General features: G+C 51.2%; 1 protein-coding gene across 2 annotated transcripts; it reads right to left on the bottom strand.

Moving 5' to 3' along the window:
* Nucleotides 1–9,662: 9,662 nt before the first annotated feature.
* On the bottom strand, nt 9,663–11,688 carry GPR84 (G protein-coupled receptor 84). Of its 2 annotated transcripts, none has more exons than XM_032876577.1 (2): nt 11,585–11,688; nt 9,663–11,069 (listed from the first exon to the last, which is right to left on the bottom strand). In XM_032876577.1, the coding sequence occupies exon 2, from the start codon at nt 11,059–11,061 to the stop codon at nt 9,841–9,843; it is 1,221 nt and encodes a 406-aa protein (XP_032732468.1). In that variant the 5' UTR covers nt 11,062–11,069; nt 11,585–11,688; the 3' UTR covers nt 9,663–9,840. The 2 variants fall into 2 exon arrangements, with proteins under 2 accessions (XP_032732468.1, XP_032732469.1); XM_032876578.1 differs by having other exon boundaries at nt 11,569–11,684.
* Nucleotides 11,689–13,921: the final 2,233 nt, after the last annotated feature.

The following is a 13,921-nucleotide window of genomic DNA, read 5'->3' as shown; positions in this document are numbered from 1 at the left end:
TGGGATTTGGATTTCCCAGGAAGATGGAGGTTGGAACACCCACTCATGGGTCTAATCTTTCCCCTTGACCGGAAACTTCCCACAAAAATGTCTCAGAAAAACCTTCCTGAGACTTAAGCCTTCTGTCCCACCCACTAACTGCCAGTTCTCCAAGACTGAAGTGGGGTGAATACTGGGCATATTTGAGGGAGCATTTTTGTGTACGAGATGTATGGAGTCAGGAGATCGCCACCTTCATATACGGCTCTGTGCAAAGAGGAATAAAACAGATTTCTTTTTCCAAACTGCCTTTGTGTGATGTTTCTGTTCCTCTTCCTCTCTTTTTGGCAGCTGCTTCTGTTCCTCCAGCACCCCCCCCCCATCGCTCCCCATCTTATAATATTTCTTCCCTCCTACCTCAGAGACTCCCCAGCATTCCACCCCCCCATCCCTAATTTACGGGGCTGTTTGCCTCCTTGGCATCCCTCCGTCCCCTCGCCTGGAAATTGGCGCCAGGGGTGGGGTGGGGGTGGTATTTTCTCAGTGGGAGTCCCAGGGAACTGAGTGCTCCCCCCCACCACCCCAAAGCCAGCTGCCTGCTCCCGCCTCAGCCATTAGTAACCCGGAGACGCGCACCTGCGTGGGGGCTCTCCTCAGCCCCTGCTCCCTTCCCGCACCTCCCACTCCTGCTCTGAAATGGCGCTGAGCGGGTTATTTATCGGAGCCAGCGCTGCTCCAGAAGGTCAGGACGGTGGTGTAAATAACCTCTTCTCGCCATTTCCCCGTCCCTCCAGAGCCTGCTCCCCTCCCCCTCCTCCACCTTTATTCGCACAAATGAATGTGGCTGGGCTGGCGAGGAGCCTGGCCCTGCATCTTAATGGGGCGGTGAGCTCACAAGATGGATTTAGCTGGGGGTTTTATGGTTGCCGCGGCGACAGGAGAATGCTTTGGTTTTCTTTCCCCCTTCCTCTGCAGGATTTTCAGGAGGGGGGAGCGTGGGGAGCCCTCCTCTGCACTGCAGTTTTGAAGGGTCTCCTCAGTCACCTCCACAGCTCCTAAGATGGGCCTGCAATTCCAGGAGTAAGCAGGAAACCACATTAGGACCTCAGGAAAGGATGAGGGAAGGAAGGTAAAAGGAGTGGGAAGCGCCTCTCCAGCATGGAGACATGAAACCGAGTTGTCCAGTCTTGCCTGCTGTATGAGAACCTGGCAATTACAGCTCATCAGCTGTGGGGCACCTTGGCCCAGAATCCCCCCTCAGCAGGTAGAAAACAAAGAAAATGCTTGGGTTATCAGCCCCGTAGTCCTGCCTTGAAATTTGGGGTACAGGGGGCTGGATGAGGCTAGGGATCTTTGTTTTTGCCTGTCCGAGATGGGGAAAAGGCAGTGTCCAGCCTTACTGTCTACTTAATACCCAGTACAGATCCTGGCTGGGGAGGTCATGTCAGTGTGAGAGCTGGGGTAGGAGGGTGGTGGTGGCAGATCAGTGACCAGGTGGAGAATAGAGTTCTACCCAGTTCTCAAACTTGAAATTCTCTGAGCTTGTTTCCCCAGCCTGCCTGGTTTGAACTTTTCCGTCTTCTCTGTTTCCCACGAGGAATGCAACTCTGGTGGCCTGTCCTATCCAGACCTTTGGCCAGCAATTTTCTTTCACAACTATGAGCAAACCCTTCTCCAGCACTGACTAAAGCAGAGACTGGGGAGCAGGGTCTGATTATCTCCCTCCTTTGGTCTCCGTCTGATTCTGGGCCTCTGGGTCTCTGTTTGTAAGCTTTTCCCTTCTCCCCAGGGGACCCTGGGAAGCCCCCTCCTCCCCTCTCCCCCTTCTTTCCCTTTGGCTGGGAAAGTGACTGGAGCCTGAACAGTGCCAGACACCTGCCTGCCAGATGTGGCGATTCCCCATTCTTCTTTCCCCCTCCCCAAATGTCTATCCTTTACCCACCCCACTGAGCTCAGGCAGAGAGAGCCCCCCACAGAGTGATTTAGTGCTGCAGCCCCTCTTCCTCAAGTGCCCCCCTCCAGCTCCTCTCCCTTCCCCTGGTGCCCAGGGGGCCCCCCCTTTTTTTTCCACTGTGTCCTGCAGATGGCTTCCTGGTACAGCCCCCTCCTACTCCACCCTGGGGTGCCGGCATGTATAAGCCCCAGCTCCTGGGCTGGAGAATGAATGGGTGGAGCAGAGGTGACTGGCCTCTCTTTCACCCATGGGAGAGTACATCAGCAGGGCTAAGGACAGTGGCAGCCAGAGCTGATGTCATTTGCACTGGTGGCTAGGGGAGGTGTTAGGGGAGGAGGAGGCAAGTGGGGAGGGAACCAGCACTCTAAGACTGTCTGCCGAGGAGAAAGAGGTCTGTGAGACCTCACGTAGGCAAGAGAGCCCAGAACCGTGGCTGCCTGGTGAACATCACATCTTAGTTTCTCTGGCTGGGTCTGTAGATCCTGTTGCTGGTTCTTTGTCTCGCTATGATTCAGGAGATGCCCCTCAGCTCCTCCCATTCAGACTGACCCAAAATACACTTAAAGGGAACCCTTAGTTCTTACCCTCCTCTCCTTAGTGTTTGCTCTTCTGTATCTTTTCTGTCTTCCATTCTTTCATCTTTTCTCCCTTAGTTGAGCTTCTCTGATGGTCATCTGGCTTCCCTGTCCCCCCTTCCATCCCATAACGTAACACAGTATGGTCCAAGACCTGCCACCGAAGTAGGGCCTCGTTCAGAGCCTCTTTTCTCCTTCTCATCCCTCTGAGGCTCTGGGGTGGCAGTTGAGGTACTGGGGAATTGATGTTCTGAAGAGCAGCAGAGGCAGGACAGGTGGAGAGTTCAAGGAAATAGGAGAGGGGGGAGTAAGATAGAAGCGTAGTGAGAGAGAAAAAGTGACTGAGAGACAAAGAAGCAGAGGTTGGGAGTTAGCAGAAAAGCCAGCCTAATGAACTAGGAGAGTGAGAGAAGCAACACAAGAAAGAACAGCAAACCTGGGAACAGAAAATAATGGAAAGATGGAGATGGGAAAGTCAAGCAAGAGGAGGCAGCTAGGGATGGCCAGCCCAGGGGCAGGCTGGCTCTCTTGGGCTCCCTCATGCTGGTGGGCCATAAATCTTAGATGTATGCATGCATGTCTGTCTGTCTGTCTGTCTCAGTGTGTGCATGCACAGCACATTGTGTATGGGTCTGGTGGGGATAAGTTTGATTCTCACAATATTCTCATTCCTTCCTTGAAGCACCCCACACCAACCCCCACCCCCCATTATTTCTGATTTCCCGGGGGGTCATTCCCAAGGTACTTCTACATCGTAAGAATCCTGACTTGCTTCCTCGGAATGCTGGCCTGCTGGAATGTGCAGTCAGGATCTGTAGAATCAAGAGAAGAGGCCCCATCCCCTCGCTGCCCACCCCCAGTGCCTGCTCACCAGCTGCTCCTGTCCATCTTCTCCTCCCACTTTCCTTGTGTCTCTCCTCGCTCCACGCTGACCCCTCCCCCAGCCTCTGACCCCCAGCGCCTGGGGCCCAGGGTTGGAGGGGGAGACAAAGACAGGATTTATCATCAGGACAGAGAAGCAGCCAGAGACCAGGGCTGAGGGCAATGGCTGACCTCCTTGGGATGGGAGGGAGTGCTTGGCCAGATGCTGGGAGGCTGGGAGCCTGGGTTCTAATGGTTCTGGCTCACAACCTCCAACTTCTCTCACTCTGGCCTTGTTCTCTCTCTGGACCCTGAAGACTTAGGAAACAGAGAGAAGATGGCCTTGAGGTGATTTTAGGCCTCTGAATGAAAACCTGGGAAGAGGGAAGAGAGGGTCTTTATCTTATGGATACTGAGGAGGATTGGGAAACCAGGGAGCAATCAGGCAGCAGTTTCCAGGACTAGCAAGGAGTTCAGGTTTAGCATGGCAACAGATGAGACAGAGAGGGACTTCCTTTAATATAGAAGGACTTGTCCAGAAAAGGCCCTGACTGCCAGTAGAGAGAGAGAAATGTCATTGTGGGTCCTGAAAGACTTGCTTGAACCTAAGGAAGACACAGAATTCCCCAAGGGTTGCTAGTTCCAACACTACTGAGAAGGCCTTCGTCCCTAAAATCCCCAACTACCTTGAGAGGTATGAGGAGCAGCTGGACCCTGCCTTTACAATAAATAGACTATTGGCCCAAAATTGTCTCTACTCAGCAGGCGGGGTATGTGGTCAAGGAGAGGGAACAGTATGATCCAGGAGTTTCCGAGAAACCAAACCGTATATCTTTCTGCGGACAGCTCCTGCAGCTTCCCTTAGCTGCCCTTGAAGGCCCACTAGCCCCTCTAGCATCTCGGTGTGTCAGAGGGCTCCACAAACCCAACTTTGAATCTCTCACACTCATTCCAGCTCCTGGCAACCAGCATCCTACTTCCTACCTTTACTGTCCTGGGAGGAGGCTGCTGGAGTTACCTCCAAGTGAAAAGAGGGTGGAAGGAAGAGAAACTGAGGCAAATGGGAGCTTCCAGCCTATTGGCTTCACACCACAATTCCATCAACCCATTCCCATCCAGTATTGGTAAAGGAGACCTTCTTGTGGTTTCCTTCTACAAGCTGAAACTACTACCTCAATTCCTGATGGAAAAGTCGAAAATTGGAAATCTTGGGGGAAAAGGGTCATGGATTGGGAGAGGACAAAGGAATTGGGGTGGGGATGGCACAGGTTAAGGAAAAAACAGGAACAGGGAAAAGAGAGCATCTCGTTTTTCCTCACTCCCCCTTCCCCCAATTGAGAAGACAGATTTACAGCCTTGGTTTGGTGTGTGTGGGGGGGTGAGCATAAGGAAGACAGATCTGCAGTTCTGCCCTCTGAGTGTCTGGGTACTTAGCTTTAACTCCCCCATTAGCATCAATCCCCATCTTGCTGCCCATCCGTCTTCTGACATCAGCTCCTTCCCCTCTATGTAGCCCAGGCTTTCTGACCCTAAGTGGCTCTTAAAGGGCCAGTCTAGACCCTTCTCTCCCTCCCTTCTCCCACTCCAGGCAGCAGAGTCCAGCGTGTGTACTTGCATGCATGCACTGTGGCCATCCTTGCTAAAGCCATAGTGAATGGAGGGCACAGTGTGTAGGGGGGGGCAGCTCTTCTCCAGCTCTCTCTGTTCTCTTTAGACACCCCCCACCCCTGCCATCCCACTGACTCCTATCTTTGTTCACTACCTAGCCAAGCCCAGAACAAACCCTCTGACTGGGGTGGGGGTCACAAACACATGGTTCTGGGAGCTTAGGGCTGGAGAAGGCATGTGGATCACAGGATAGATCCTCTCCCTCCCTCATTTCCTGGAGGCCCAGGGCAGGGAGTATCAAGAACTACTGGCTGTTTTTAATTCGCAGCCAGCAGTGGGGGTGGAGGCTGAGACTGCTAGGAGATGCCCTGAGCCCCACATTCCTAGCCTCCTTTCCCAGAGACCCAGGTTGTGGTCTGTGGGGGGTGGAGGATTTCAAATCTTCCTCTCCCTATGAGGGAGGTGACATGCCAGAGAACCTGCCTTTGAATTTCCTGGCTCCTCTCCCCTATTTCTCAGCAACTGACCTTAGGGGGGCAGAGGGAAAACTGGCTTCTCCCCATTTCTCTCCATCTTCTGCAGAAATGCTGTAACTGCACTCCAGGGGCTATAAGAATGCCAGGATACTCGGAAAGTTCCTCCCCCATCTGCCTTCAATACTTTCTGCTGCAAAGATCTGCAGTCCTCTGAGGGGCTCTCCAGGGTAGTCAAACCCCCTTCCTGATATCTGAAACCTATTCCCCACCTCCCTCAGTGCTCCCTAATCTGGCTCAGGATGAGAGGGAACTGGTGGGTGGGGGTCTTGGGAAAGTGGCCACACTAAAAATAGGAGCCCCCAGCTGCACCCCCCCACCATGGCCCCTTATTTATCACCTTCCAAACCTCACTCTCAAAGAAGCATAAATATTCCTAATTCCTGAAGGCCAGCCCTGAACTCATAAATTTAACAGGGGAGGTGGGCAAGGGGGAGGAGTGAGGTGTAGGGATAAGGGAGCCCACCGCAGCCTTGACGTAGAACATCCCAGCATCCCAGGGGTGGGGGTGGGGAGTGGGGGGGGTGGGGGGGAGGGCGCCAGACTTGTCCCCATGCAGGCGCCTATGGGTCTTCTTAGAGAGGAGGAGTGGGCATTATTTCACTCAGTAGTTCCTCTAGAGATTAGTCTTTTCTCACTACAGCCCCCCACCCCCAACCCCGCTTTAGTTCTGTCTTCTCCACTAGTTCTCCATCCTTCTCCCCCTTTCCTTCACCATTACTTTCCAGTTCTCCTTCCCTGCCCCTCTCTCTCACCTCTCTATTGCGCCTTTGCTCCTCTAGAGCCATTATCTGAAGGGAAATTTCAGTCCCTTACTCAGTCTGGATAGTGAGGTTTGAAAAGAAGTCTCCCAGTTCCCGGATTCCCGCCGCTGCCTCCCAACCTTCAGCCCATTTGCCCCTTCAAATGTGTCCAGTCTTTTCAGTCTCTTCTTTCTTCTCAGATTCCCTTCTTCCTGTCCCTCAGTCTCCCTTTTCTCTTCAGCCTTCCTTTTTTCCTATCACCCCTTTGATCCCCTCAGTTTCCCCTTTGCTCTTCAGTTCAATCTCTTTCCATCTTCAATCTTCTCTCCCTACTCCACTGTCACCCTACCCCTACCCCCTCAGATCTCCCCTGCCCATGTTTACCCCTCCAGTTCCCATCCTAGACTTCGGATTTCCCCCCCACCCCTACCCCAATTCTCCTCCCGAGGGATGAAAGAGAAGGGAGGAGGGGACTGTAGGAACAGGTACAGTGAGTGCGGTTCCTTGAAGGGAGGGCGAGAAAGAGGAGAAAGCAGGGGAGACTGAGAAGGAAGCGGGGTGAGGGGAGGGGCATCCTCCTTCCCCAGCTGCGCCCCCCCTTTCCCGCAGCCACTGAGCCATAAATCAGGGCCAAGGCTGTTTGACCAATGGTAGAGTGACTCGTAAATCGGCCTGTCAAGCTCAGCCAATGAGAGGAGGCGTTAAATCAAGTTCTGTCAGCGTTTGGCCAATGAGAAGCCCTGGGCTGACCATAAATCTGCTTGTGAGAGACAGCGAAAGAGAGAGAGCGTGCGAGCGAGCAAGAACGGCCGGGGCGGGGGACTGGGGAGGGGGCGCGGGGAGAGCGGGATGGGAAGGAGGGAGGAGGGAGAGTGGAATTTAGGAGAAAAAAGGCGATAACAGAGGTACAAGAGATGAAGACAGCCTACAGGAGAGACGGACAGATGGAGAGAGACAAAGAGAAGCTGTGAGAGATAGCGTCAGAAAGTCAGCGATAGAGCTCGGGGCTCGCGCGGGAGACTGACAGAGATAAAAAGACAAAGAGACACACTCACACTCACGAGGGCCCCCAAATACAGACACTTCCCCAAGACACGTGTGAGCGCCGCACCGTGAGGGATCTCGTGCGTGGACACAGACGCGCCATGCACACCCACAGGAGAGAGAAAGCCTGAGAGAAAACCTTGCTTTTCTTCTGCCCCCTTTTCCTAGTTTTTTTTTCTTCTTTTTTTAATCAAAATTAGAGGCAGGTGTGTGTGCGTGGGCCGTGGAGGGTGAGTGGGGAGAGGGTTGTTTTCTTGCTAAGAACTGGCCCCTCTGGTCTCAGGCTCCAGAGTTTCCTCCTGTGTCCCGTGAGTCATTTTTTCCAGCGACCTATACTTGGGAAGTCCCTCCTTAGGTCTAACTTCAATCTCTATTGCTGCTTCTTTCTACGTGCCAAAACTTTTTTTTTTTTCCCTTAAGATTTTATTTATTTATTTATTTATTTATTTGACAGAGAGAGATCACAAGTAGGCAGAGAGGCAGGCAGAGAGAGGGGGAAGCAGGCTCCCCGCTTCACAGAGAGCCCGATGCGGGGCTCGATCCCAGGACCCTGGGATCATGACCTGAGCCGAAGGCAGAGGCTTTAACCCACTGAGCCACCCAGGCATCCCTCTACTTGCCAAAACTTTTGAATTGCCTTCAAGGAACATGAAAAATGAACCCTTTTACAGCCCTTCAGAGAATTGTCAACTTTCAGAATGTAAGAAGGGCTGAGCAGGAAGGACTTTTAAGAAATTATCTGTTAACTTGATTCTAGTTTTAGAAAGACAGCTGTCTTGTAGTGGTTAGACATGTGGGCTGAAGTGCGACTCTACCACCCTCAAATCATGGTCATACCACTTTATAGTTCTTCTACTTTGGACGAATTGCTTAACCTCTTTGTGCTTCCATTTTTTTCATTGGTAAGAATGAGATTATAATAAATACTTCGTGGTAAATTTTATAAGAATTACATGAAATGATATATTTGCAGGGTTTCAGACAGTACCGGGCACAGGGTAAGATGATTCCCCACCCCGAACTTTATACACAAGATAAAACCTGAGGCCCAGATGGTCCAGGATGCTGCTCAGATTCACAGAGCTAATCATTGGAAACCCTTGACTGGGAACCCTTGTCTCTACACTGTGGCTATTGTTCTTTATTGGTCCTGCTGTTCACCCCTCCTGTCTGCACCCCTGCCTCAGCAGTCCGAGTTTGACTTAGTTTAGGCTGCTGTGATTTTTGTGGAAGAAGAACTCTCAGAAATATGTTTTGGATTAGGACACAGGATTCCTGGGGCTTGGAAGTGTGTTGAAAGTGAGGACATTGATCTGTCCACCCCGACTCTGGTTGTTTCAGTCCTTGTCTGAATCTCTCTGGTCTTCACTTTGTTTCCCTCATGGACTCAGGAGGAGGGATTGGACAGCATGTGGCCAGAGCAGCATCACTGTCAACATGACTGTCACATTCCAGTGCCTGTACAGTGCCCACCCTGCTCCCCCTCACCGCAACTAAATAGACAATAAATATCTCATGAATAAGAAATGTCTAATTCGTTACTTTCTGCCCTAAGCTTTGGGGGAAAGAGAGACGGTGCAGATCTCGGGGTCATCACTGTTGCTGGCTGGGTGGGAGGTGGTTTGTGGGCTCACAGTCCCTCTGACACCTTCCGTCCTCAACAGGGACGCCAAAAAGGAAACACAGAGAACCAGCGTCACCTAGTGGCCACAGGTACTCTCTTTTAAGTTCACACGTGTGCCTGGCAGGGGTGACAGGATGTTGGTCATGCTAGAGGAAGGGCATGGTATGGTCTCCCCTCAGGTGGACCCCCGAATTCTCTTAACTAGAGTCTCTGTTCTGTTCTCATAACCCAGGATGGCAAGAGCAAGTCTGGGGAAGTGAGGGGTCAGGTCTTCAGCTGATTTAGTTCTGACCACTGTGACTACTAGGGTAGCTGGGACCCCTTCCTATCTGCCCATTGCTTCAGCTTAGCTCAGTTCATTTCCACAGAGCAAGGAGTCCTCTTCCACAACCATTCTCTTTGGATAGGGCAAGGGCCAGGGGGCTCAACTCACTGGAGTGGCTATCAAAGCTGGATTACAAGACTATTCTGAGCTGAATAAACCTGTTTGCAGGGATGGGAGTGGTGGGTCCTGGCAGCAGTAGTTAGGGGCAGGGGCCATTTCTGGCAAGTTAAAAACACAGGGATGTGTCCTCTTAAACCAACTCATGTTTTATACCTGGAAATCCCTCTGTTGAGGGCTGTGTCCTAGGCCTACTGCTTCCTAAACCTAATGGGACCTAGGTCCCCCCAAACTCTCAACGATTAGGTTCCAGCTGCAACCAATCCTGGCCTATTCCCCTCAAAGACCGCAACCGAGCATTAAAAGAATAGAATTCATTTATTAATTATAATGCACCTTGCGTAGCCTAGAGATGAAGCATTCATCAAGGGATGGAGAAGCCTGGTTTGGAGGTGCGAGGAAAACTGTCTGTGAAAATGCCCACAAGTCTTACTTTCATCCACTCCCTACCAGCTGGCCACTTTAGTTCTGGAGCAGTCAGTCTTGGATTCTAGTGACTGGGGACAAGGCTCTAATGGAGCAGAGCCTACGGAAGCTCTGGGGCCCTTGTTTTAGGAGGGAGCCATAGGCTTGGCGGAACTGACGGTTCATGGCTGCATAGAGCACGGGGTTGATGCAACCATTGAGCCAGGTGAGATTGGCAGTGAGCATGTGGACAACCGGAGGAGCGTGGGCTTTGGCATCCAGGATGTTGAGTAGCAAGAAGGGGATGTAGCTCAGGGCAAAGCAGAGGAACACAGCAAAACACATCCGAGTAACCTTCCCAAATTCTGATGGAGAGTCCTGAGTTCTTTGGGCTCTTTTAGTTGGCCTGGTCTTGGCTGGTGCTTCTGGATGGCTTTTCTCTGCCATCTGCTTAGCTACCTCCCTGCTGTGCTGGTTTCCCACTTCTGATGAGTCCCATTCCATGGTCTGAGTGGTGGTGGAACTGACTGGCTCAGATGAAATCCCCTCACTGGGCTTTTCTGATGCCAGCCTGCTGTCCAGCTCCTGGAAACGACCGGGTATAGCCTCCGTCCCAGCCACATGGCTGGAGTGGACACTTGACTGCTTGTACTGGTTCAGCGCCTGTGCTGCTCGCTTCACCTGGCGGTGGATGAGACAGTAGAAGATGCCAACACTGCTGAGCCCCAGCACGAAGTAGATGCCCATGAGGATGGTGGTGTAGGGCCGGCCTTTTATGCGGTCAAAACTGCAGGTGCAGACTACAGGCACCAAGGTATAGATGGACCAGAGAGGGGCAAAGCTGGCCACACCCACTACCCAGGTGCTCACCAGCGCTAGCAGCATCCGCTTGGCACTGAAAACTTGAGGAAAGAGCATAGGGTGGGCAATAAGGAGGTAGCGTGCCAGGGCAATAAGGCAGAGGGTGAGGATGGAGACAGCATTGGATGCAAAGAGGAGAAACCCAAAGACCCTGCAGAAGGTGTCACCAGTGCGCCACTGCAGGTGGAGGTAGGTGTCCACAGAGAAGGGCTGGAGAAGGGTGCAGTACAACAAATCGGCCACCGTGAGGTTGGCGATGAGCAGGTTGAAGCGGGTCCGGAGCTTGGGCTGGATGGCCAAGGCCAGCAGGGTGAGCACGTTGCCCACGGTGCCCGTCACAGCTACCACCACCCCCCAGCTAACTGCAACATAACGATAGCCCAGTACAGATTCATGGTAGCAGGAGAACTTGGTGACGGAGCTGTTCTGCATGATGGAGGCTAAATAGGCGGAAGGAATAAGGGGAAGAAGGAGTCAGCACCTTGCTTTGGACTTAGAGCTCTTGAACAGCTATGGGCCACTGGACACCTGAACTGTTTTGGAAACTCACCAGCCTCTTGAGCCATTGCCAGGCCTCTGTATCCTCAGCCCTCCTGAGATTCCCAAACTTCTCCTTAGGCTCTCTTAGTCCTTTCCCATTCTCAAAGATTCTCTCTAATTTCCCCAAATTCTTATCTAAGTATCTCTCTGTATCTGTCCACATCAAACTCCAGGTCTCTTCAATATCTATCCAGATATTCTCAGTAACCCTAACACCCTCTGACTTTCTAATCTTTTTCCTTTCCCCTAAGACCACCCAGGAGTCCCTCTCTATATTCAAGGTGCTACTACAGTTTCCCCTGCCCTTGTCTGCTACACACACACAGGCCTCAGGTGTTTTGTTTTTCTATTTTTCTCACCTGGGAGATGAGGAGACAGAGAAAGTAAAAGGACACCCACCACAGAAAGTACTCGCCTGAGTCTCCCTGCCTTCAATTCTCACTCCAGTGGAAAGAAGTCCAACTCACTCGAAGAGCAGTTTTTTCTGGTGGGCAGTCAGGCTTCAAGACATGGTCTTATACTAGACTGAATGAATAAGAAATTCCCCAGTTACCCAACCTCAGCCACTTCCTTCCTTACCTCCCTTGGCTTTGGCTAGCGCAATCTGGGCCTCTCTGTTGAAAATCCCCTGCTACTTACACCAAAGCTGTTTCACTCCTTCCTAAAGACATAAGTTCTGTTTCCCTCCCCTCTTTGCATAGCAGGACACCTCTAAGTTCATTGCCAAGAATTGTCCAGACATGGAGACAGACCATCAGAATATCCGGGCCACTTCTCTAAGGGAAAACCAAGTTTCAGGAACAGCTCTGGACACCCTAGCGGCCTTGAGTTTGTTAGGAGGGAGCACTGCCTTTTTGCTCCCTGGGACTCAGAGGTGGTTAATACTGGGGAGGAGGATGGTGGGCAGGGTCCCATGTGGTACCCTAGCACATCTGATAAAAGGAGCCAGATGAAGGTGGGAAAAGAAGCATCTAGGATTCTGGCTTCCCTCCACACAGGGGCACAGCCCACTGTTCGTCCGTTCGTTTGTTCATTCATTCATTCATTCATTCATTCATCTCTTCACTCAACTAACACATGTTTCGTTCCTACTATGCACTGGACTCTAAGCTAGACACTGGGGATACAAGAAGATATGCATATAGTCTAGCAGGGGACACAGATATGTAAATAAAAGATATGTAAATATGTAAATGTTTAATTGATTCTCTAAAGTAAGGGTTAGCAAACTTCAGCTATGGACCAAATCTGGGGCTGCCATCAGTTTTGTTTTGTTTTGTTTTTTAAAGTAAGCTCTATACCCAACATGGGGCTTCAGCTAACAACCCCTCAGATCAAGAGTTGCCAGGCACCCCCAACCCCTTGCCCATCTGTTTTTGTATGGGCCATGAGCCAAGAAGGTTTTTTTCCATTTTTAAATGGTTATATAAGTACCTACATAGTGCCATCCCTCAGTTTTGCCTCTTGGCCAACACAATCTCAAATAGTTACCATCTGGCCATTTAAGAAAAAGTTTGCCCACCCTTACTCTACAGTGTAACAGGGGCTTGGAGAAAAGGAATGAGACTGCTAAAGAAGAGGTCAGGAAAGAGTTTACAGGGAGATATCTGAGCTGGGTTTTGAGTGATGAACAGGATTCTTTTGGGAGGAAGTAAGAAGAAGGACATTCTAGGCAAAGGAAACAGAATGCATGGAGTCACAGAGGTAGATAGAGGTGAACAAAGACTGGGAGATAGGGAGCAACAGAGAAGATTCTGGAGAAATGAGGAGGGCAGTGATGGAGGAAGTCCTTGGGCATCATGCTAAGGAGCTGGGTTTGTTTTTTTTTTTAAGATTTTTAAATTTATTTATTTGACAGAGAGAGATCACAAGTAGGCAGAGAGAGAGAGAGAAGCAGGCTCCCTGCTGAGCAAAGAGCCTGATGCGGGCCTTGATCTCAGGACACTGAGATCATGACCTGAGCTGAAGGCAGCGGCTTAATCCACTGAGCCACCCAGGCGCCCCAGGAGCTGGGGTTTTATCCTGAAGGCCATGGGAAGATCTGCACTCAAGTAGCAAGTGCACTCAAGAAGTGAAAGTATGCAGACTCGAAGTGAGAGAGACCTGGGACACTCTGGTGGCTCAGTTGGTTAAGAGTATGCTTTCCTCTTGGGTCATGATCCCAGGGTCCCAAGGTCGGTCCTACATCTGGCTTCTTGCTCAGCGGGAAACCTGCTTCTTCCTCTGCCTGCTACTCCCCCTGCTCGTGTTCTCTTTCTCTCTCTCTCTCTCCCTGACAAAGAAATAAAATCTTAAAAGAACCAGAAGTAGTAGTAGTAGTAGTAGTAGTAGTAGTGAGAGAGACCAGTAAAGAGGCACCAGTCCAGATGAGAGTGAGGCCAGGCCTGAGCTGGGGCCAGGACTAGCTTTGTGCCATATGTGTAATCAAACAGGGCCCTGCACTTACATGGGGCTGGGATTGGTTTAACACTCCACATTGTCTTAAGATCCATTTTGAACAAGTGACCCTGCTTTTTCATTTGCACTGGGCCCCCAAACTATGTAGCCAGTCCTGGTTAGGGCGGTGGTTGCGGGAATAGAGAGCAACGATCAGGATGCATGGGTCATTAAGAGGTCAAATAGGATTTATCTACTGATGCATTGGATGAAGGGTTAGGGGGAGGGAAGACGAGGGTGACTCCCAGTTTTCCTGGTGGATGGTGGTGTTCTCCATCAGTAAGATAGGGAAGGAATGGTCAGAGCAGCAGGCTTA

Source organism: Lontra canadensis, unplaced genomic scaffold (genome assembly GCF_010015895.1).
Source record: "Lontra canadensis isolate GAN:19392208 unplaced genomic scaffold, GSC_riverotter_1.0 scaffold59, whole genome shotgun sequence".
NCBI classification, from domain to species: domain Eukaryota; kingdom Metazoa; phylum Chordata; class Mammalia; order Carnivora; family Mustelidae; genus Lontra; species Lontra canadensis.
This window is presented reverse-complemented; position numbering and strand designations above follow the sequence as displayed.